The following is a 25,182-nucleotide window of genomic DNA, read 5'->3' as shown; positions in this document are numbered from 1 at the left end:
GACGCCAATCCTGAGTGGTCCATTCGGCATGTTGTTGGGCCCATCTGTACTGCGCTGCATGGAGTCACAGTTGCAAAGATGGCCCTAGGCATGGACATCGGTAGTGAAGTTGCGCATCATGCAGCCTACTGCGCACATTTTGAGTCATAACACAACATGCTGTGGCTGCAAAAAGGCATTATTCAACATGGTGGCGTTGCTGTCAGGGTTCCCCCAAGCCATAATCCATTGGTAGCGGTCATCCACCTGCAGCAGTAGCCCTTGGGTGGCCTGAGCGAGGCATGTCATCAACAGTCCCTGTCTCCATATCTCCTCCATGTCCACGCCTAGACTGTCAATACCACGGGTATTGACAGTCTTGGCATGGTTTAACTACAGACAACACGAGCCGTGTACCTCCTTCCTGGTGCTGTTCATGCATGGTTGTTTACATCTTTGGGCAGGTTTAGTGACATCTCTGAACAAAGGGACTGTGTCTGATACAATATCCTCAGTCAACACCTATCTTCAGGAGTTCTGGGAACCAGGGTGATGCAAAACTTTTTTCAATGTGTGTACTTGTTATTTTTAATACACAGCAAACAGGTAACTAGCAGCAGTCACTGGGATATTTTATTTCAAAATATGGGAATGTTGCATGACGAATTACACCACAGTGCAATTTACTACAGAAACTTGTCAGAATCAACTGCTGAGATTCAGCGATTACATAACTCTGGTTGTTCAACTGTGACTACAGTGAACAAAATAGTTTAGAAAATCCAGAACAATACTACAGTACATCATAAATTTGACAATAATGCAAGAGTAATATATCAAAACATACTCCACACAAAGTATTTAAAAAATCATTTCCCTGTACTTCACTGACATTTAATATATCCACACAGTCAAAATCACATTTCGGAACAGTTCACTATAATTTTTATGTATGAGGAAAATAAAGGCCTTTATAAACACCAGGGATAAAATTACATCTTACCTAAGATTGCTATACGTATTACAAACTAAAATGTAAAGCAAGTCATCCCAAAAAGAGCACAGTGCTTTACTGTACTCATTTAAACTACTTAAAGGGAGTAGACTACCACAAGGAGAAGATATTTATGACTGTTACACCTGGGGGCAGCTTAATGGTCTGTGTCAAAAAATAGACTCCATGTGAGCCTGTTGTGCTTTATACAAACACTGCACTACTCTAACATCACATCTTCACTGACACTTAAGACATTTGGCAACGGCAGACAGCTCACGAGTGACACAGAGGCTGGAGAAACTGCAGTTTAAGGTATATAATATGAAATAAGTAAGTCATTAAAATCAGACTACAGAGAATCATATTGGTGGTGGCATACAAGTGACAGCTTTTGGTGCCAAAACTAGCCAAATGTATTAACTTGGACCGCTAATATAATGCAACCAAAGATGTGGATTTCTTACAACCTTAGATCTTTGAAATCTTGGTCTATTTGCTTTTCAAGTGTACTGTTCATATGTCTATACTGTTTTAGGGAGACATTACAAATCCCAGTCCTGTAACAAAAATATATAGAGATATTTTTTATGTTATGTTACTACAGATTTGTAACAAAGCGATCTTTTCAAAAGTATGATCCCTCTAAGAAATTTGCATGTGTACCATTTGCAATTATAAAGTAAAATACAATTCTTGTGGCTCTGTGTGCTCTCTAATACCAGCAAAGAAGTTAAGCGATCCTCTTTTACAAGTATCTGGTGAAGTTTAGACACTTTTCTTAACAGATTACTGATACGAAAAGACATAGTAGTTATTCAATACCATAAACAAAACTAAAGGTGAGTGGGAGGTAACATTCAAGACAATGTATCTGAACAAGTTATAAAATATTTGAGAATTTTATTTTTATTACAATGATAAGTCACATTATTCATTTTCTTCACTACGTAAGCGGGCATTAGCATTGGTCACTCTGATGGATAGCTGCTGTGCCCGCTCCACAATAGCTTTACGTTTCTTTGAAGAAACCGCATGTGCAATTTCAGCACAAAATTTGCGGTTCTGCATCATCAAGACTTCCAGTTCCTATTAAGAGAAAAAAGTATATATTACACCAAAATAACACAGTCCCACGAAGTCTTACCAGCAATAAAATTTCTTAAAAGATATAGAAAATGACAAGAAAAATTAATATGACTAAATAATATTAGCAAAACATTTTTCTTCTGATGTTACCAAATTGTTTTATACTTTTATTTTTCATTCAAAGTAGTGAAGTACAAAACTCATTTGAGGGTAATATCTATAATTTTTTCTCAGTTACTGTGAATGGCATTATTTGCCCTAACCTCAATGGATTGTCAAATTTCAGAGAGTGTAGCTGTATGGTGAAGCTGATGTTAAACTGACACCTACATGTCCTCTCCATATATATTTTTATTTGGCTAGTGTCATGGCAAACATTTATGTCAAGCTTCTCAGAGACACATTTCCATCAAGTTTGAGTATGTCACACCTTATTGTGCCACATTTCATACTGTATGTTCAGAACAAAACACCTCAAAGGACAGGATTAATCTAATTCTTTGCTTGGCTTGAGAAGAATGTATTCCTAGTTATCAGTACGAAGTTCTAAATGAGTGGAGCATCAATCACTTATGGCAAGAAAACCAAAGGCTTTATGGTCAAAATTATTGGAGCACCCTTTGCCTGAATCACAATATCTTCCAGCAGCTTTTTTTTTTTTTAACATGAACTGTTTGAACTTATAATCTGTTAGTCTGATAAGTCAAAGTAACATCAGAGCTCTCAAGATAAAACTCAAACTGATAGTGTCTCACTATGTCAATAATGGCCATCGAATTTTATTCAAATTTGTACAAAAATATGTCAAGCAGGTACTCATTGACACTTGAAATGTCATTTCTACATGTAGACCAAATAATGGTGTACACCATTTTTTCCCAAGTTAACATAGGTTATAATATACAGGCAAGAAGCTTCCAAAGTCTGTCAATTTGGACAAAACTGTGTAGTTACAAAATAGCATAAAATACAGCAATCAATGCAGTAGTGAAAAACTTAAGATTTTCACACAAAAACAGTCACACAATAAGCAAAACCTTAAAATCACAAATACACCCTTACGCTCATTGTACAACTTTTCTATGCAACAAAATAGCTTTACCTATATTATGGAGTTGAAACTATCATCTCAGTTTTCATTTTTTAGGGTAGGTGAAAAAGAATACATTTCTGTACAACTGGTTCTTCATAGTGGTTTTATTTCAACTCCATTTCAGCCAGATTACAAATGTAACACTCTTAACAACAAAACTCTTGGTACGTTTATACCAACTTGACTGTTATAGATCATACTAGCATTTCAGAGGCTTCCTGTCACAAAAGGTTCTGTCTGCAGACAAAACTTAGTTCAAAATTTGTCTCTCCCAGTCCCACAATAGTCACAGATGGGCACTCTCCCTAACTAGGTTTGTGAGCAACTCTCAGAACTGCATGTTTTTATTACACAGAAGTGTCAATCCATGACTCTTGAGACAGCTAAATTTGACCTATACAAGTTAACCCAATTAGTTTTCTTCCTTTTTCTGCAATATTTAAGTCTGCTTCCATCCTGTTAACTTTACAGCTTTCACAAATCTTACATTCTTTCACATCGTTACTTTTCAAGCTTTCATATACTTCCATCCATTCTTGTCCATTCTCCAAGTACTGCTACTCAAGGTACAACCATTATTTAACCTCATTTTTCTTTAGGGGAAGTGTCTTAATTACCGTTTCCATCCAAACTTCCTCTAGATTTCCCCCTGCAAATCATTTTTACAAAATGCTGGTTACAATACGCTTTTACACAATTGCTTGTTTTACGCTCATTGAGAATGAAAATTTGTAGCATCAACCACAAAACTACAGGCATTCAGTAACACACCCCTCACCTACAAGCATACTGACAACTCAAAAGAAAATGAAAATTTGTAGTTCATTGTTCTACTGGCTCAATTATTTTATGTATTTATGGTTGCCACCATTTTTGTCAGTCATAAACAATCAGCACTCAATATAGCCCCAGTTTTTACTTCTTTAAACTTAACTGGTGTTTAGTAAACACTGTCTTTTTCTGGTTTTCAATCTCCACCATAACATGATTGAGTTTATACTGGCATTTCAATACAAATTCAGCTACATAAAGTTTTTACATATCAAATACCTACAAAAATATTCAGCTTACTTCTAACAAACTCCACTTTCATATAAATGGATGTTTAACATTTTGCATGCCGAATTACACACATGGAACAGCCAAAACAAAGCTACCAGTAGTTGACATGTTTCAAAAACAAAGTGAAAGCAATCAGAACTTCCATTACATAAAAAGTTTCCACTTAAAAATTATGAATGAATATGCTGTTTATAACTCACCCTGACATTATGTACCAAAACCTTGCGGAAGCCTGTTGGTAGCATATGCTTTGTCTTACGACTGCTACCATAACCAATGGATGGCATAAGGTATTGGCCCTTAAACCTACGGCGCACTCTGTTGTCAATTCCCTTTGGTTTACGCCATGATCTCTGAAAAAAGTATGAAGAGTACAATGAACACATGCCCTTGCAATCAACACCATGTAAAAGTAGGGGATGCTTTGAACTAATTGTACACAATAATCAATTTCATAGATAAACTTCATGTTTCTGAAACTTCATGAGAAAAAAATGAATGTGCTACATTTCACAACTTTCAGTGATGAGAATGTACAACAGATCACTTTCCTATATCTATGCACTTACAGTGTGAATTTTCAACCCAATAAGTAGCAAAGGAAAGTGGACTGGGTAAACAGGCTAAAAGTTTAGATCAGGGCCAGCAGCAGTGCTTACCTAATGCACATAGGTTGGCAACACGTCAGTTCGTGTAGGCAATGGGGTGATTCCTTTACATGACCAATCAGAGACAAAATGAGAGGCAATGTATTTCTAGTGCAGAATTTTGAAACCACTGTCTTATTTGCTGCTTTTCTGTGCACCGACCTCACATATCAGTGCATGCCTCATGGTTTCATTGCAGACCAACAAAAATGTATCAAACGATGTTTTGAAATGACTATGCAATCGATATGCGCAAGCACACTGAGTAATTGGATCAATGTTTTTTAATTAAATCATGAGAGAAGATAGGTGGATCAATATTTATTAATAATATGAGAGACAGGTTCAATAACACTAATCCACCTACCTTCTTCCATGATTTAATTAAAGGACATTGATCCGCTTGCTCAGTGTGCTGCACAGATTGATTGCATAGCAACAAATAGAGAAATATTTCACTGCTTTTTAAAAAAATGTATCACAGGCAGTTGGTTTGTAATGCTACCACAGTTTAAACAGCTGTGACTCAAAGACCAATTAAATTTATAATCCTAGTTTACAACAATGTTTCACGCTTTGTTCCAAATGTATTACTTCAAAACATGTCATCTGCCAGCTGCTCTCTCATTGGCTGGATAACACAAACAGCTGACACACCTTTTATTCCCAACATACCTCACGGCATGCACTGACAATATTCTTCCACGAAACAGGAAATTATGCCTCTGGCCCTATTCTAGACTTACCAGGTAAATGTTATGTAGCAGACCCTTTTGAAATATTCGAAGTTTATTTTTGATACCTGTATATAATATGCATCAAAATACTCTCTGGAGACTTGGGACCACCTATTACACGTTTCCTGAATTTATCTTGCAGTTTTAGGTTTTACGATGAAGTGTGTTAAAAGTGGCAAATTGTATTTATGACACAAATGTAAAAATTAGGCAGGCTACAACTCAAGCTGTTACAACAACTTTTATTTCACACACTTGTAGGCCCAACCAACCATCAACCAAATTATCAGCCTTAGACCTAGACTAGACCAGACCTTAGACTATGCTACAGATCAGATAGTAATCATAACTAAGATTTCAGGGGAAGAGGGGAGCCAGCCACAATCACCTTAGCAGATTGAATTCCAAACTTTTGAGAGAGAAACAGTACACCGATGTTTTCACAGTGGTATGTTTAATATTTCTTTCTTTTTTACATTTAGCCCCATCCACCAGCCAACAACATAAAAACTTTCCACATTTAAGTTTTAACTACCAATACACCCCTCAGCTTTGACCCATGACATCAGCAAGGTGGTAGACACTGCCATTACATCCTTATACAATCTGGCAACCATGTCATCCACATTAAACTGACAAATAATACCACATATATTTAATTGTAAAAGGACCTGAAACTAATGGAACAATGGGATTTAGGTGGCTTTGGGCAGAGATACACAAAATGACATTTCTTATATTAAAGACACATCAAAACAAACACTTAATGCAAAAATTTAGGAAGAGAAATCTTCAATCCACAGCATATATGAATACAGAAAAGGATACTACAAGATTATGTGTTTAAGGGATTAAACTATTCCATCAGTCCCTGCTTATGAGATGGGAAAAGGGGGGGGGGGGGGGGGGAACTTGACTGCTCAAACTGTATAATCAGGTCAAAGAGTTTAAAAGGGTTTGATGGTAGTTGTAACATGATAGGTAAAACCAAATAGAGGTAACCCACCCATACAACATATTGCACAAGAGAGTCTAAAGGCACAGCAAGGTGAGAGGGGACGAAAGTAACCTGCGGTCGCTTGGTGAGTACCTGCCACAGAGGGAGGCCTTCGCTCCCACCGCTAACACTGAAGTGGAAGAGTATTATATGTTAGAGTAAAATCTGCTCTCCCTCAGGAAATGTAACACTCTGATAGTGGCTGTCACGTCATCCACAAGCATCTGACGTACTAAGGCAGGTTTGGTTGGTCGATTTAGGGGAGGGGACCAAACAATGAGGTCATCGGTCTCATGGGATTAGGAAAGGATGGGCAAAGAAGTCAACCGTACCCTTTAAAAGGAACCATTCCAGCATTTGCCTGAAGCGATTTAGGGCAATCACAGAAAACCTAAATAAAGATGGCCAGATGTGGGTTTGAACAGTTGTCCTCACAAATGCGAGTCCAGTGTTCTAACCACTGCACCATCTCGCTCGCTGATGTAGGCAAGTTGAGACTGTGCTGCAGATCGGCCAGTCAACAAGAAAATGAGCTATCATCAGTAGACACTGCAGCAGCAATGAGGATCCTCCTGATGCAGAAGGAATTCATGGGCGAGTCTTGTGGTCAATGTCTAGTCACAACAATCTATGGCATCTTTCTGAGAGGCCTGGGTAGATGTATGCCACACCTTAGTGGACCCTTTAATCACTCTGGACTTGTTTTAGGTCGTGGTAGCCTGCCACTCCAATTACCACAGCCTCAAAATATTGCGTGCAATGTAATCTTAAATACATGCCAGTATACCAACGTCAATTTTATCTCCTGTAGTTGCATCTTTAGCTAAACAGTCACCAAATTCATTTCCTGGAATGCTAATGTGGCTTGGTCTACAGAAGGTCGTTGTCTGTCCACAGTTGTAGAGGTCAATCAGTAGGTCCTGGATGTTGGTAACCACAATATTTTTGGGACAGCACAGGGTTACACATTTTAAGCAACTCACCGAATCGCTACATATCAGAAAGTTCTGCCATGACCTGGGATTTGACGAACCAAAAAGCCTGAGGGATGGCAACCAACTCTTTAGCGTATACACTGTAGGTACTCAGCGGATAGTGCTTCTCGCGTCCCGTTGCATGTGCAAAACTGTAACTGACCCTGCTGTTTATTTTCAATCTGTGTAGATGGATACTGAATTAGAATAATCGTGGAGGATTCAAAGGTAAAGGTATCGGAGAAGTGTAGGATCGGCATCCTCCTTGGCACTACAATAGAGGTCCAACTGTATCACAGGACAGAATACAGCCCACCTGGGAGGGAGGGCTCCAGAGGGAGCTCTAGGAACACAGCCTAATGTAGGCTGTTGGTGGTCCTTCAGTAGAATATTGAGTAGGATCCCTGGTGGTCTTGCCAGTTTTGGTCAATGCACAAACAGTGTGAACTGCTGGTTGTGGAACAGAGTTGGGTGGATAAGCATCTGACAGATGGTGTCTGCATTAATTGCTGGAAGCTGCTGTTGTCTAACCTGCAGCAGTGGGACTCCAGCTTCCACCAGAAGGCTGTCAAAAGGGCTTGTACATAAGGGCCCCACTGCAAACCGCATGGCAGTATGGTGAACAGGGCCCTGCAGGCTCAATACAGACGGTGTTGCCGACACACAGGCAACACATCCATAAACCAAGTGGGATAGAATCAGTGCTTTGTAAAATCGCAGAACTGTGTGGTCTGTGCCCCATGAGAAGTGACTAAGATTTCAGTTTCTTCAGGCAAGTTGCCTTAAGCTGGCAGATATGCAGCAGCCAAGTTAGCTTGAAGTCAAATAAAATACTTAAGAATTGGACACTTTCAACAACTTCATGTAACTTGTCACCAAGATAAATTTCTGCGTGTGGGTGCACAGTCCAGAGTTGACAAAAATTCGTAACTCATCATTTTATACAAGAAAATTGATAGCCATGGCTCAGGGCCCAATCACTGACTCTCCTGACAGCCCCCTGAAGTTGGCACTTAACAATGCACAGTGATGCAGAGGCATTGTACAGGCAAAGATTATTCACATACAGTGACAGATAGAGTGTGGGGCCCCACTGCATTTATGGTACCGCTGATGGCGATAAAAAGCATTACGCTCACAACCAACCCCTGAGAGACTCCAGTTTCCTGTACATAGTGGTTGCTGATAATCGAACCTATCTGGACCTGAAAAAAATTGGAGAGAGAAATTTCTGGATAAAACTGGGTAAACTGCCCTAGAGAGATGTCTCACACAATGTAGACAGGATGGGAAGCAGATGTTGGAGATGCCAAATGCATTGCGCACTGTGGGTTCCAAACAAACCAGGTGATCCGAGGTGGATCAGAAAGCCTGAAAGCTGTTTTGAAATTGTGATATATGCCATCTGGCTTCAGGGTTTCCACAAGTTTCCCCAAATGAAATCCCCTGATATTTCCCTTATTTCCAAACAAGTTTTAGCATTTTTCCCTCATCAATTTTGAGATCTCAAGGTAAAGTAAAGAGATTAGTTGACAAAAAAAAGGTAAGGCCTTTTTATTTCTCCCCTGTGTGAGCAAAAATCTTAAGTACTAATATCAACATCTTTTGTCATGAACTGCTTTAGATGGAGAAAGGAAGCCATTTGGTACATGTGTCTCATTAAGATCACTTATTTTATTGTAATAAAATGACAAACACATGGTGACAAAAACACATATTTTGTTGGAGTCGCAAGACAGATTTTAAATACCTTCACTGATTTCAGAAATAGCCCCAGAAAAATGTAGGTGTCTTGAAAGAACTATATAAGCCAGGGGAAGAGTTGTATAAACCAACAATATGGGTGAACCCCAATAAAATGCTGGTTCTGCTGTATTGATTATTGTCAGTTGTTAGCCGTTTTGTTATGTCCATTATTTTACAGGTATTGTGTAATTTTTCTTTGAAGAAATACATGAATACATAGCATACAAACCAGCAGTGACTGCCACAATTTTCTTCTCCTTATCGGATCATACTTTCTAACACATAAACCACTTTCGAGGAGCCAAAATGTACTAGAATAAATAAAATTTCCATGCAAACACATTTGGCCTGCAGGTAGATCAATGAGACTAGATCCAACAGGCAGGGCTTGCACATTAGAGGGAAACAATGGGCTTCAGATCGGCAGAAATGGCCTGCAGTTTTGGCCCATTACGGGAGTCCACTTGTGTGGCCAGCTATTCACGTGCTACAGACACCATGTTGATGAAATGAGACCACAGTGATTAATTCATGCCACAGGTAACTTGCCCAAATAGCCCGAGAATCAGTACTAATGAGCAGAGGTAGCAACTCACTATAAAGAGTATTGCTGAGCAGCAGACAGGCATTTAGAAAAGACACCCACACTCTCACAACTAAATTTTCAGCGATAGCCTTTGTCAGAAAATGAGAGCACATACACAATCACACAATCTCTCAGACAATTCATGCACACTATCTCCGGCCGCAGCATCAACAGTCTCTCAGAATCAAAGCCAAACAAACCACTCCTCATGCCCCTCTTCCTCTCATCAGCAGCTATTAGGCTAGCGGCACGAAGTAGTGGCAGCACTAACTGCAAGCTGACTGTAGTAAGGAGAGGCAGTAAGAATGAGGAAGTAGGGAAGCTGCACCCAGCCAGCGACAATGCATGACTTCATAAACAAACAAATCTACTGAGACAAAGACAAGATTGCACTATTTTTTCAAATTTTCTCGACATTTCCCTGACACGTTTGAAATTCCCTGACATGCAGAACTTGTGGCAACCATGAGCTTCAAGGCACAAACAAAGACGGCAGTTGACCATTCTTTCAAATAGCTTACACAGACCATTCGTTAGAGAGATTGTATTGGCCAGTAATTAGTTAAAAGGAGAGGGATATACTAGTTCCAGCCAAATGCAATTAAAAAACCCGAGGATATGTTTCTTGCTGTCAGCACGAAGATGTTTGAGCATTTGCTTATGGATTTTGTTGGCTCCAGGGGCTGTATCGCGACACTGCCAAAGCACTGCAAAGCTCCCATTCACTAAATGGGAATTATATGATGAGAGCTGTGTGCGTGGAAAGATAGTATGTAGCACTCAAGGTGTTTCCAGGTCAGGAAATGAGAATGTTAATTACTGCAAATAGACACTTCAGTGAAGTGTGCCACAAAACATTCGGCAAGTACCATGCGATCACTGCAGATGTTACCATTGACAAGGATGCCTGGAGCTGCCGTGGATGGCTGTAAATGCAGCGGAGTTTAGTCCATACTTGGGACGGTTGGGTGTGGCATTGCCTAAGTGCCCTGTGGCATTCCCTGATAGCTATGGCTGTATCTTCAGACCACCCTGGCACCAGCAGTTGTCGGTATGAGCTGGAAGAGTAGGGTATTGCTGCTGCTGCAGTACGAAATAGAATCATCAGTGTCCTGTACCAATTTGTCTATATTTTCCACACAACTGGCTGCAAACGTGGCTGCAGAGGAGAGCGCCTGCCAATCAGATTCCAAAAGAGACCAATATGGAGCATGTTCCTAGATGTCTGTGAGTGAAGAGGGAGAGAATTACAGGAAAAATGATTGCTGTCACAAAGATAGACATGGACGCGTCACTGAATCAGCGGTAAGATACTTGGACTGCAAACTGCGAGATCAACAGCTGAAAACGTTACGTGAGCCACACTGAAATGTTTTGCAGCTCCAGTGCTGAGTAGACAAGACATCCAATTCTGACAGGAGGTGTTCTAGTACTCTGCCTCTGAGATATAGCGTCACCACCCCAAAGAGGGTTATGGGCATTTAAGTCCCCCAATAAGAGGAATAGCGCAGGGAGCTGTGCCACTTAAAGAGCTCATGATAATGGGAAGGTCCATCTAGGGGTGGATAAACATTACATATTGACATTCAAATTGACAGGTAAACACTAACAGCCACAGCCTCAAGTGTAGTGCACCTGCTCAATGAAAATATCAGAGCATATGGTGTATAAACCCCATCGGACATTCAACATTAACATGATTGGTAGAGTAGGATTGGAAGTTTTTCACAGCAGGGAGGTGTGTTGCTGTAAAACATGTTTCCAGAAGCGCTATGCCAATTATCAATAAGTAGCCATTAAATGGCCGAGTTCGGTCGAATGGCGATAGCAGCTATTACAGCTCCATTGAAGGCGCATTGGAGTCTGGTCTGAAAGTGGCAAACAGAAAAGTTGGGTGTGATTACTTCCCTACCAGATTGTGGTCTACCTGATTGTGTGATCCACTGTCCACATGCATACCGTATTTACTCGAATCTAAGCCGCACTTTTTTTCCGGTTTTTGTAATCAAAAAAAAACCGCCTGCGGCTTAGAATCGAGTGCAAAGTAAGCGGAAGTTCTGAAAAATGTTGGTAGGTGCCGCCACAACTAACTTCTGCCATCGAATATATGTAGCGATTCACATGCATGCTTTTCAGGCACAAAGATAAATACTGGCGCCAAAACCTCTGCGTCAGTAAAAAAAAAAAAAAAAAAAAACGATGGAAGACGAAATTTTTTCTCCGCCCCGAGTTTCGACCACTGCATTTTCATTTTCATACATTATCCAACGAAGTAAATACAAATTCTGTATTGTTAGTCTTCGAATGTAGCAACATTTCAATGTACTGTACTACGAAAATCCGACTGGCAAGACTGTTTGGGATGTTTGTCAATATGGCCAACTCTACGTTCTGAATTTTTTCTACCTATGAGAAGAGATGGTTACTAATAGGAACTTTTATGAATTGTGAATCACATGCAGTATTCTCTTCACCATAAGAATAATACGTATATAAACATTTTGTCATGTATTCTTTCGTGTTTGCTGCTATCTCATTTAAATCCTGTCCGCTTAATAAACTACGAAACTAGAGTGAGACAACAGCAAACGCCGAAGAATATACATATCATTTCATGTTTATATTCGTATTATTCTTATGCCTAATAGTGATAGTCAGAAATGAAGCACGTCAATTGACTAGATTTTTAAATCTAAGATGACTAATTTCTGTGCAGAATGTTATGTACTAAAGAGACGTCTGCAAAGATTTTCAAACAGAAAAATTTTCGCTAAACTCTCGTTCAGAACATCATCTATCATACACAGTCTATTATTTGGTTCTTGTTGATCGTCAAAGAAAGCAGCAGTGTTAGTAACAACAAATAGCAGTCTCTTGCCATTGTTTCGCTAATGAGACGATTTCTCTCTTTTTCTTTTTTTAATTGTAAGCGGCGGTAGTGCGCACAAAAGCAAGCCACGCCGCGAGCGGCGACAGGCCGTAAACACTGATTATCAGAATGCGACAAACAGTGCATGACACAGTACAGTAATGCATTTTCAGCTTAGAGTGACATAAACACCTATAACAAAGAAAACGGCACTTATAAGATCAAAGAAAAATAAGCAATCGATCCAAACCAGACGAAGCACGTGAAAAAGGAAGGGTACCCGTATAATTATGGACGGAGCGCCTGACGCATAGCTATGGCTACCTGGTAAAGCCTAACTGCTTAGCTTACTACGCGAACCAAACTACTGTAGCTGCATCGTCATTCATTCGGCCTAAATTGTGTCTCATATTACAATAGACCAACTTTGTTTCGATTTGGAGGTGCGGCCTAAAACTTTACTCTCCCCTTGAATTTCGAGTCTCATATTTCAGGTGCAGCTTAGATTCGGAAAATTTTTTTTCCTTGATTTCGAGTCTCATTTTTCAAGTGCGGCTTAGATTCGAGTGCGGCTTAGATTCGAGTAAATACGGTAGGCTTGACTGCTGCAGGGCTGGGCAGTGGGACATCTGAAGCCTCAGTAATTAGCTTATCCATATAAGACTTCCATATCTGTGAAGATTTCCCCATTTTACCTTCCGGGAGACAAGAGGACCATACCCTTCTTTGGCCCACAGCCTGTGGCTGCTGGTCTTTGCTTTGAGAAGGGACCACCTCGACAGGTGTCCTCATCCCCGAGGGCAGAAGAGGACTAGGCATCTCTGGCCACACTGATGGTGTGTGAACCATGGGTGCTATCGGTGTAGGAATGAGGGAGCTGATGTTCCCTTCCCCAACTGTGGGGCAGGCCCTGGAATACAACCAGGGCCAGGAGGTGTAGTGCGAGACCTGATCATGCGACATGTGGACTGTGACAAGACAGTTGCAAAATTGGAGGCAGTATTAGTCGGATGAAGTCATTCAATCTTTTCCCTTGCATCTTTGTAAGACAAGCATTTAAGCATTTTATAGTCTTGAATTTTCTTCTCCCTCTTGAACACTGAGCATAGCGGTAAACGAGGAGGGTGCGGTTTCGGACAGTTGACACTGACGGTGTTGGTCATAAGGGCTGCCCCCATGGGACACCTGTCCACATGCCCTACATATAACCTCATCAGAACAGCGAGAGGACATGCCCGAATCTTTGGCACCTAAAGCATCTCATTGGAGGAGGAAAGTAAGGCCTGTCATCACACCTGTAAACCATGACCTTAACCTTCTCAGACAATGTTGCCGTCAGAGGCTATGATAAAAGCTCCAGTGTCCACTATTATCCTTGGGTTCCTTCTGGATGTGGCGAACAAAATGGACTCCACGCCACACCACATTTGTACACAGCTCTTCGGCAGTTTGTAGTGTTAGGTCCCAATGGAAGATAACACCTTGAATTCTACTGAGCTTGTTACGAGGAGAAATGATGACTGGTAACTTGGCGCAGGCCTGATATGCCTGTGATTCGGTGGCGTGTGATGGCTTATCAGTGAAGATCCATTTCTCATCATCTCTGTTGCTGCAACTTCCCTAAACCGATCGACATTCCCAACGAAAAACAATGGCTTTGGTGAAGCAAAAGAGCCACCATCAGTCCAACACACACTTGCTGTCATGGTACTGTCACGTCACGTTAGTTCATGTATCACGATCTCAACTTGCATGGCTGTCCATTTCCATTCCTCCGTGAGGTATGGTCAATGACTGAAATGCCATAGGACTGTAAACTTCTGCAATAAAATCTCTGTTCCTGACATTCGTGTTGGCATGGCCAATATTACGTTTGAACTGCTTCATTGCATATCATCTGCCTCCTGCTACTCATTCCGATTGGACACTCTCCCCATGGGCTCCAGCCTGCCAAGGCACAGTAGCCATTGCCCAGAGTCCTGGTACCCCAAAGTGGACAGGCACCTACTCCTTAGCTTACACAGGGAGATCACAGCTCAGACATTGGCAGTGTAATCCCTGCATTGCCAGAGGGCTACTACACTGAGGGTACATGACACACTACCTCCCCCCCCCTACAGACTGGCTACCAAAGGTAGCTCCACTTGATTAGTAGGTTCCAAAGATAACAGAGGACAATGGTGAGGCAATGCACCACAGTAAGGCACCCTTCCCCAAACAGCCTACACTTTGGTTAAAAGGGAACCAGACTTTAAAAAGCCAAAAAATGTGGGGAAAGGCATCACAAAAGTGGTAAGATCCAAAGAACGGTCATAAGACCACAGTAAAAAGCTTTACCCAATAAAAAGACTCCTATTAAGTCACCTCTTAATGACTGGCAAGAAAAGGTCGTGGATCTATTCTAGGCCCCTAACACCGGGGGGCAGAAGGACACAACAATACAAACGCACAAATGAATCTGAAAAAATTGTACAGAAATTAAACACACATACTATACTGCTTACTATAACAAAGAAAAAAAAAACCTCCAAATAAACGGTAAAAAGTTTCATGGCGACAATGTCACACACATTCATTTGTGGCCTGTGTGGCCTGAGATGCTGCAACTTTGGTTAACTTCATACCTTCACCACAAATGTGGCACTTCACTTATTCTGCAGCAAATCAACTCATACACCTGTAAAAATTTAATACCTGTCATCATATTATAGCCCACTGCAGAATACTGCATGCTGTTTATCTTTGTAGCCGTATCCATAACTTAAAGAAAGAGAAACACACACTATTCATTCACTCATTCATTCATACAAGCGAGCACACCTCACCACACACGACCAATGCCGACAGCTCGGGCAAAGGGTGCCCTACGACATTTTGTAACAGGGGTTATTAAGTATTTTTGATATTGGGAAAGACCAATTGTGACTTGTAAGTAGCTTAAAAAGTTACAATTCTGACACTGAAAAAAACCTGCACAGTGCCGAAATTTTAATACCGTAAAACCCCACATTAATGAACCCACTTACAAAGAAATCTTGCTTGTAATGAATATTTCTGACAGTCCCAGTGAAACTCCCATAAGAACTATGTTTTCCCCTGGTTTTAACAAACTTTGCTTTACGAAAGCCCAATTTTAAAGAATAAACGTTAAACATATTTCACACAGAAATCCAGTTTTCATGTAATTCCTAACATGTTCGAGTGGGTTTCTGATGTCTTTACTTTTTAATTCACACAGGCTATAATTTTTTGTCTTGTGAATCAGTAAATGGTAATCTATTCAAGTGGTTGACACACAGATCGTAGTCAATAACTCTACTTCTGTTGTAGCGGTACTTGCATGTGCATCAAAAGAATCGGAAATGAGATTCCATGTGCCTTCGGTCAGGTGATTTGACATTGCAATCACAGAGTGTATGAACTACAAAGTGTGGAAAGCACAGTTGCTTGTTTACTGAAGTGTCAAAGTTACTAACTTTACTTTTTACGGAGTTATGGCCTGTAGACATTGAAAGATAATTATCACCCATGATGTCTATGACAATCTTAACACAAATACTTCCGATATGGTGAAGAAATATGATTTCGAACTGTCTACAGGTGTGGCATAATCAAAACTAAAGAAGAGTTCTTACATGCTGGAGCTAACGATTCCTATGTATCCAAAGAGGAAGAACAACTGTATGCATACATTCAATGTGTTTGTTGCTGTCTGTAGTTCTGTAACACAACAATATTAACTTGTTTCCAAAGAGTGGCTGCAGTATATCACTTGCTGCTGAAGACATTCCAACAGAAGAATGGAGCAGCGAAACTGATGTTTCTGAAAATTTAACATTAAAGGACAGAGTTTTGGTCATGATGCCCTGACTCCCACACTAGAGACTGATTCAAGGGAAATGCTTTTGAAGGAACATAGGTAGGAGCTGGCAGTGACAATTAGGAAGACAGTGAAACAAGAAAGGAGGGCACTGCATCAAGTTTTGCTGCCAACGTGTGAGGAGTGTCCTAGGAATTTTTTTCCTCTTTTAATGTAGATGAATCATTTCTCGTTTTTATTAACGAGCAACGACTTCTTTAACAACAATGTGCTGGAAGGACAACAAGATGATTTTTTGAGTCCTATCAAAGGATATGTTCTGTGAACAGTATGGTAATTGTATACTGCTGCACATGGTTTCATGGCTCAGGACAGTGGTGATTTTCTAATTAAATAATATGCTCAAATCATGATTTTCTGCAACTCTTTCCATGTACTCAGGCAAACCTCTCATTCATGAAAAAAATATAAGGGTCCCCAGAAATTTGTAAAAAGGGTCCCACTGTAATTTTTTTTTGGAAAAAAAAAAGAGCACTAATTTTTCCTTCCTCAGAGTGGCGGCGGGGAGGGGGCATTCAGTTCCCACCTTGCGCCCAGGTATAGGCACTCTTGACCAGAACCAGTACTTCTACATTCACATGTGTTGGCTTCACAATCAAATTCTTATCTCCCAACCTAAGGTAGACCTATGGCTGCACTACGTATCAGTGTTACAACAAAGAATTTTTTTTTTTTTTTTTGGGGGGGGGGGGGGGGAGAAGGGGGAGGTTCAATACATAACTTTGGCCCATTGCTGCAAGATGGGTCTTAACCTATGTCTTCTTATAGTCCAGTTGAAAGACAAGGCACTAGATATCCTCAGCTGTTTGATCTACCTATCCATCCAATTTTCAGAATTCTAAAAATATTTCAAAAGGTTCCGGTTTCTTGTCCATACTGTTTGTTACCCACATTCCATTGCAATACATAGCATAATAATTTGTAAGTTGGTCTATGGCACACCTGCCATCAGGAAATCAGTAAACAAATCTATAAAACTGTTAAAAGGCTTACACACACAATCCCTGCTTGCCAAAATATCCCAATAACTGTATTTTATAGTCTGTAAGATGCAAATTAATTTTTAAGCAATTTACTTAAAAACTACATTTTTACCATTTTTGTTATTAGCTTGCAAAGACAGACTAAAAAAATGCGAATTTATAAAACCAAACTGACCTTCAAAACCCCTGAAAATCGTCATCTGAACTCTCTTCTTCTTCCTCTTCACACACAAGATGTGTGTCTTGAGTGTCACCGAGAGCATTACTTATGCCACATTTTTGAAAGATTTAACAATGTTTTCTCTCACTCTAGACCATAACTGTTTTATCTACTGACATTTGTTTGTTGGTTGGTTGGTTTAGAGTTCCCTTCAGCATGAAATCATGTTGCATTCCACCCATCATCCATTTGTTGCATTCTTATCTCATATACAGTTTAAATGTTGCAATTGTGAATTAAGTACTACAAGAATACCCCACAATACAATTTCTCTTTCATAAAGTTTTTCAAATAACTACTAAACTAATCTGGCACAAGGGAACTCTTCTTCAATAAAGCACCTTTCCTTCGGTTAATCCATAATTTCATACCAGTCTCATCCATCCAACCCTTTTCATGTATGTGAACAACAGCTGGCAGTATGCCAGAAGGTTTTGGCATTGTTTTGCATTTCAAAATTATCATTAGACTAAGTTAAGTAATGTCAGCACAACATGAAAGGACACCAGTATTGTGCATTCTTTCATGTGCACTTGTTTTTATAGTTGCAGTTTTAGCACCTTTCATAGCTACAGTTCTGTTACTCAACAACAAACGCCAGAGATGTTTTGGCCAAATTTGCTATTTGCCTTAGTTACAGACTGGTTTTCTTTCAATGTTGAATAATGAAAGTGATGGAAAGATAATATTTTTCTCTTCATACTATTGTGGCATTTTCTGAGATATTTTGGTTTTGGTTCAAATGCAAAGTCCATGACACGTCATAAACTTGTAGCGCCAACCAACTCCACCTATAAAAGTTGTCACTGTAGCACATGCTTACAAGCACCTATTCTAATAATTTTTGTATTAATTCCACTGCCATTTTGACAATGTCCCTTAATCCAGTTCAGTATGTCATCACCTGGTTAGGGTCATTTTGCATTCAATCATCCATTTGCACATTTAGTCTTCCTATTTTCTGTTCTTCTTTGCTAATCAACCAAATGTAAATGTTTCTTTCTGTTGGTAGACAGCCATAATGCCACTCAGCTGCTGTTTCCATATTATTCTGTATATACTATTACTTTCAATCCACAGCCTACATCATATGAATATCTTTTTCCATTACAAAACTAGCTACTAACAAAAATAGTTGTACAGTTACCGATACAACAAATCACTTTCAACTGAAGTCACCGTAGACTGCAATATTAGTCAAGACTATGATTTAACCTGACAGCTCTGACTAGTAAAATTATCAACAAATCATCAATCTATCAGCAATATGCAACCACTCGGGCACTATGTTATACAATTATGCACATCTGGAATGTCAAAGTATCTACACCATCACCATTATAAGGGGGTATTGGCCATTTTCGGAGTGCATACAGGAGGGACAGGATTTTACAGAGGGGGTTATAACTGGAAAACAATGAGTGATTGAAGGGCACGTAGAGAAGACTGTAAACATTAGTAACTATGTGGACAGAGCTAACTCCAGAATACAGACACAGCTTGTGCAATGTTGACGGCTGTTTTTAGGATAAATTCTAGCATACAATTCCATCCGTCAGATTTGACCAATGATGTCGTACCGGACCCAAAGGCGTAATACATAAGACATCAAAATAGTGACCAATAATTATAAACATGTCCATGGTGATTGAAATGTGATCACGATATTCTTAACAATAACCGTATAAATCAGCAGGAATGCTGTGGGAAAATGGGAGTTCCAGTCAGGGAGAAACTAACATGTTGTAAGAACCTCAGAATCACAGTAGGCCCAATAGGAATATACAAGAAACAAGCTACAGCCAAAAATCACAAAACATGGAGTCAATCACTGGATATGAGCTACATACTTCAATTACATAGAGCAATAAAAAAATCCTAAAACAAATCACATTACATACCTCACGGAAAAATCACATGAAATAATGAACTGACAGCTTGAATTGAGCTACAAAGTTAAAGCAGACAGTTTGATACCAAAACAATAAATCGTGAAAAGAAATTCAGAGAGGAAAACTGAAAAATATTTGCAAGAACCGAGATCATTAAGATGACTGCTGCCTATGTCATTTCAAGCAATTTCAGCTGTGCTCTTAGGTTCCTGCTTAACCGAACACTTGGAAAACGCAATATGCATAATAAACAGTGGAGTAACTAAGACCAACAGAGGCAACAATCAATAACAGGCTGCTTACATCCTTCCCATCAAACTCACAACGTCATGGATCGAAGTTGATAAGCCAACCCTTGCAAACAAGAAATTGATCAATGACTACTGAACGGACCACAACGCAGGTTCACCCTCCCAGAAGTGTATGGAGATGAATTACCAACAGCGAGTTTGCACTGACCGAACGTGTTATTTGCTTAGCTTATTGCATTACCGTGCACTCTAGCTTTGTTGACAATTAGGTACATGTAACCGTAAGGGGTGCGTATCTTTTAAAGGTGTAAGAATATGCTAAATCGTTAGAAAGCATTTTAAAAATCCATGTAAAACGAAAATTTGCTAATTTCTAATTACATCACGTTAATAATAAGACAAACACTGAAGGAAAAGTTACCTGAACTTCTTGCTCGATAAATAATTTCAAAAGAACGTATAAGTTGTAATTCAGAACGATAATAAAAGGTACACACACACACACACACACCACTTTACCTTAAGCTTCTTGTAGCGATCGCTCTGATGACGAATGAAGTGTTTCGTCCTCTTCTTGACAATAGTTGGTCTATACACTGGTCGAATCGCCATTATCTGCAAATAAATTACTGAATTTACAAATGATCTTAACGCGCAAGGCCCCAAAACTGTACATCCAGTGCGACTAAAGCAGCACTTTGTCTCCAACGTTTCCACAGCACTCTAAAGAGTTTCACTACTATACAATACTGCAACACATAACATATTCAACATGAGCTTGATTGACGATTCTGGAACGCACGCAGTATGTTATGAAGTAACCACGTGAACAATAATCCGCTCACAATGAAGCACAATAGTTAATACATCCAAATAAACTACACATCGTAGTAATATAAATTTCCATTTACAAATCTTACCTATATAATTATTGTCACCAAGTACACTTATTTTTCTCTCCAACCTCTCATCCGCCACACACACTACCCATGCGGCGTAAACGGAAATGGGTGAACCGAACAAGTAGTATCTTTGAGCCACGCTCATAGATCGTTTAACACATCTGTGGAAACAAAATCTGTCTGTCCTAAATAGTAAATACAGAACATTTTGTGTAGATCGAAGATACAGGTCTCTATTGCATTCGTTTTCACACAAAAATAACAACTTTCAGTTTTTATAGTACTGAAACATTCTTCTCGTTATGGAAAGAAAACCGATGCCATTCCACTAATTCTAAATAGCCCTCTGATGCTCCGATAAATGATGCTGCACGAAAGTTCCTATGAATGCACAAAACAGAATCAAAGAATAAAAGAACATCGAATGTTTTCGTTGTTCTTATGATTGTGTTATAATATATCACAAGAAATGTTAAAGATTGGAATTCTGCGTTCTAAAGGTAAGATAGTTCTGTAACATAATTGCTCTCTGTAAGTTCTGCTAGAATATAACAGTGTTAACCTAATGGCCTTTTTCCAAAACTCTCTTATAGCAATGCTGGCTGCTTGGAAATCTATACAAAAAGTTCATATGTATTGTCTGAGTTTTCTAAGTTATGCTTGGCCACAGGACGAAAGTATTTAATTGCCAAGCCAGTCTAAATACAGCAAAGCATCTTTGAGATTCTTGCCATTTTTTTCTCGGAAACCAATTTACCTCAAATTGCAAATGATTGCTTGCTTTAGCAACACTAGCCACAATTTTATTATAAGCCTTCACCCGTCTGCCTTGACCAATGAAATTAAGTTTCTCTTCTCTGACACAAATAAATACATGTGGGTAATTAATAATTACTTCGTATTTCTAATAAGAAACTGTTGCACATCATCATACCCAAGTGATTACAAAGTCAATTGCGAAATGTAAAGAAAATTTTATTGCCTGTAATCCTGCTAATTAATAACACTACGAACGAATTAGGTCACATTTTACTTTGCTGGCTGTTCACTTGGCGAATTAAAGTTCACACTATGATCAGAATAACTCATCCCGTTTCCCTGTGGTGTCTTTCGTAGACTACATATAAAATCTATTCCAGGTAGTCAATAAGTCGAACGTCTGAGTTAACTATAACGTCATATTTAGAACAAAGTTAACTATAACGTCATATTTAGTGCAAATAAAAAAATCCCCTTTTGTCTCTGTAGTGCTCAAATATTCTTGATTCAACATGCAGGCACTACCCGTTATTCCGAAATTACGTATTACAGCGAGAGAAGGCATTGTGATATCTATGCATTCCATCTTGGGTAGCAAGAATAACTTTGTTTCCCACCCAGTGCCTGTGGTGCTGTAATAAATCGATCTGTCTGGCGCGATAGAAACTGGAATAGTAATAGATGTTTGCATGGGATATACTATTCAGACGTTTGTGTATTTCTGTTTCTAGTAAGTACAGCAACATAATACAGTGCTAAGAAATAGCCATTATAGAGTGACAGGACTGGTCAGGAGGTGGAAGGTAGATTATTATTTGAATTGGAGCAAGAAGCGAACAGTTTCACTGATAGAGTAGAAAAGATAATGTATAAAGCAATATGTATCACTCTTCTTCACCTGAAGGAGACACAGCTATGTGACTCCAGTTTTTCTTTATCCAAGTCCAAAGAACAGTATTTAATCCTAAATCTATACTCTAATATAAATGATTGAGATAATTCCACACTTTGGAAGTATAGTGTTCAGCAGTAAGAATAGCATGGTCATTCGTTGCAAACAGCTCTTCCATGACATAGCATTCGCTTAGATTACTAGAAACCAACAGGTGTCCAACATTTCCCCATATTCACCATATGCACAAAACATGTCATCATTGATAATGCACTTCAAATTCATTTTGCATTTTGTCTCTCCTTTTATCAATCTGTTTAGTGTCTTCGAAGTCCTGTATTTGAGATGACAACCTGATGGCAGGTTCTCTTTTTGGCCCATAATCCTCCAGTGGAATTTGTTCTCCACATCTTAGTTTGGTGGGCTTCTGCTGAAGCTGGAATTGGTGCTGTTGTTAGGAAGAAACTTTTTCTGGATATAGTCGTAATGGACACACAAGAGATCCAAACAATGGATGCCTTAGATCTGTTTTTTGCTTCTTCCTTTCAATCGAAGGTGCTACAAGTCTTCTTACATTTGGAGGTGCTAATCCCATGAGTCGAAAGATCTTATTGAGTGGAATTAGTCTTAGGAACCCAGTGGCTACGCGACTTGTATCATGAAGAGCCGTACCTGATTAGCAATTGCAGAATTCCTCGAAACAGGAACGGCATACTCTGTTGCAGCAAAACATAGAGCAACAACAGATGTGAGGAGAATGCTTGGCTGTGCTCCTCATGTCCTAAATAAGTTCCATGGTGAAGTAGATAGGAAAATATAGTATTAAAACATCATTTTTACACATTAAGTGTCTCTTATTTCACACTTTTTCACGTTCTGTGTCACTAAAGTGAAAACATTAGTAATCAGTGTAATTAACATATTTATCTACACACATATCTACAGTCCACAAGGCATTGTACAGTATGTAATAGAGGATACATAGTGTTGATTAGTTCATCTATTCACAATAATATTTGACATGCCATGTTCACATTATTACAGACTTATTTAACAGATAAAAGATTGATGGATTGTATTAACATAGTTTTTATAACCAAGTAGTCATAACCACAAAAGTGTTATTTCATTATTTACTAATATTGTGTAATTTTATATGTTTCGTGTTCCGCTCATAGGTAGTACAAAATAAGAAAGACTTTGTACCCTTCTGCAAGAGCCAAAATTTCTCTAATTTCAATGTTGTCGCCATTATATGAGATATATGTTGCAGGAAGTAATTAGTTTCTTCACTAATTTGGCAATGCTGACCCTTGAAAGTCTATTCAAAAGTCTCTCTCTTGTAACGTCTCCCATTGTCATTCTTTGAACATTTCTGTGACACCTTCAAGCCCATGATGAATGGTACAATTTTTATCTGAACTTGTCCTGTCTCTTGGGTTAATCAAACTTGGTAAGGCTCCAACAGCGGCAAATAATACCCAAGAAATATGGTGTCGAATGAAATAAGACTTGCACTTGGTGGCCGAACTTTCCTGAAAGGGGCCTTCCGGCCTACAATGCCATATGCTCATTTTTTTTCGTTTTGAACAAGTATTTTAAAAGTGACGTATTTTATGCATTTACTTCTCTTTTTCTGGATGTCCAATGATAATATGATTCTGACATCTCCTTTCCTATAGTTAAATTTTTGCTTTCATTCCATCTTAGATCACTGCAGACATAAACTTCTGGATTCTAAGTGATTGATCTCTGAGCGCATAGTCAAACAATCCCTTTGTCTTCCTACAAGCACTACATCTAAAAATGATTTACCTTTAACTCTCCAGTGGGCGTGACCCCTGATTTCACATGAGTGAGTGCGCCATAGCATTTACATCATAATGTCTTCTTCAAATAATTATCGTTTTTAGGCGAACCAAACGATAAAAACTAAAATAAAACAGCTTGTGATTGCGTTAATTATTTATTTGAGTTAAAAATAAGTAAAATTGTTACATCAATAAATATCTTCAATCAGAACAAATTTCCATCTACTGGTCATTACTGTCACAGGGCATACTTGTAATGTTCTGAACTGAATGCTTTTTGTAGACATGTTTCCACAACTGTTGCACAATGTCTTTCTTCTAATATTTCTTTGGCATCCTTGTACGTGATACATCCAGCTTTGCATTGGCCATGAACTGTTCCCCCTTTTCTGAATCTTTCTAGAAGCATTTGTACATCTTTCGAAAGATTGTTTAGTATTGCTGTTTATTTTCGATGAGTATTTATAAGATTTAGTCATGTATTTTTTTTAAACAGCCATTGCCTGTCTTTATTATCTGGGCAGTTGTGTACAAAGATGACAATCGAATTAAGTCCTACGACACAAAGATGTTGGTAGAATAACGGGAGCAGCCATGATCTAGTTATTCTGGCTGTTATACATGATACAAACATCTGATTCAAAGCATCCACTCCTCCCTTGGTTGTAGTCTAAGCTGACTGCGGATTTTCCACCTTCAACGTCAGTTTAATCTGTACCAAGCACTGTAGAGGGTAGCAACATACTTCCTTTTTTTCTCAAATTGCAAGGTCCATGTTATGGTATGGAAACAGAGATGGACAGTAGCGATCCAAGTGGC

General features: G+C 39.2%; 1 protein-coding gene across 1 annotated transcript; it reads right to left on the bottom strand.

Moving 5' to 3' along the window:
- Positions 1-1,856: 1,856 nt before the first annotated feature.
- LOC126168881 (60S ribosomal protein L32) lies at positions 1,857-21,074 on the bottom strand. Its single transcript, XM_049920595.1, has 4 exons — positions 20,920-21,074; positions 20,519-20,614; positions 4,418-4,570; positions 1,857-2,062 (listed from the first exon to the last, which is right to left on the bottom strand). The coding sequence occupies exons 2-4, from the start codon at positions 20,609-20,611 to the stop codon at positions 1,904-1,906; spliced, it is 405 nt and encodes a 134-aa protein (XP_049776552.1). The 5' UTR covers positions 20,612-20,614; positions 20,920-21,074; the 3' UTR covers positions 1,857-1,903.
- Positions 21,075-25,182: the final 4,108 nt, after the last annotated feature.

The sequence above is a fragment of the Schistocerca cancellata genome, chromosome 1, assembly GCF_023864275.1.
Source record: "Schistocerca cancellata isolate TAMUIC-IGC-003103 chromosome 1, iqSchCanc2.1, whole genome shotgun sequence".
Lineage (NCBI taxonomy): Eukaryota > Metazoa > Arthropoda > Insecta > Orthoptera > Acrididae > Schistocerca > Schistocerca cancellata.
The sequence above is the reverse complement of the archived record's forward strand: the minus strand, read 5'-3'. Positions and strand labels throughout refer to the sequence as shown.

Bases quoted from the DNA above. Each gene is read 5' to 3' on its own strand.
- LOC126168881 (XM_049920595.1), bottom strand. From the start codon at position 20,611: ATGGCGATTCGACCAGTGTATAGACCAACTATTGTCAAGAAGAGGACG. The intron at 4,571-20,518 runs GTAAAGTGGTGT...TACTTTTTTCAG, and splicing joins ATCGCTACAAGAAGCTTAAG to AGATCATGGCGTAAACCAAA. The intron at 2,063-4,417 runs GTGAGTTATAAA...TTCTCTTAATAG, and splicing joins TTTTGGTACATAATGTCAGG to GAACTGGAAGTCTTGATGAT.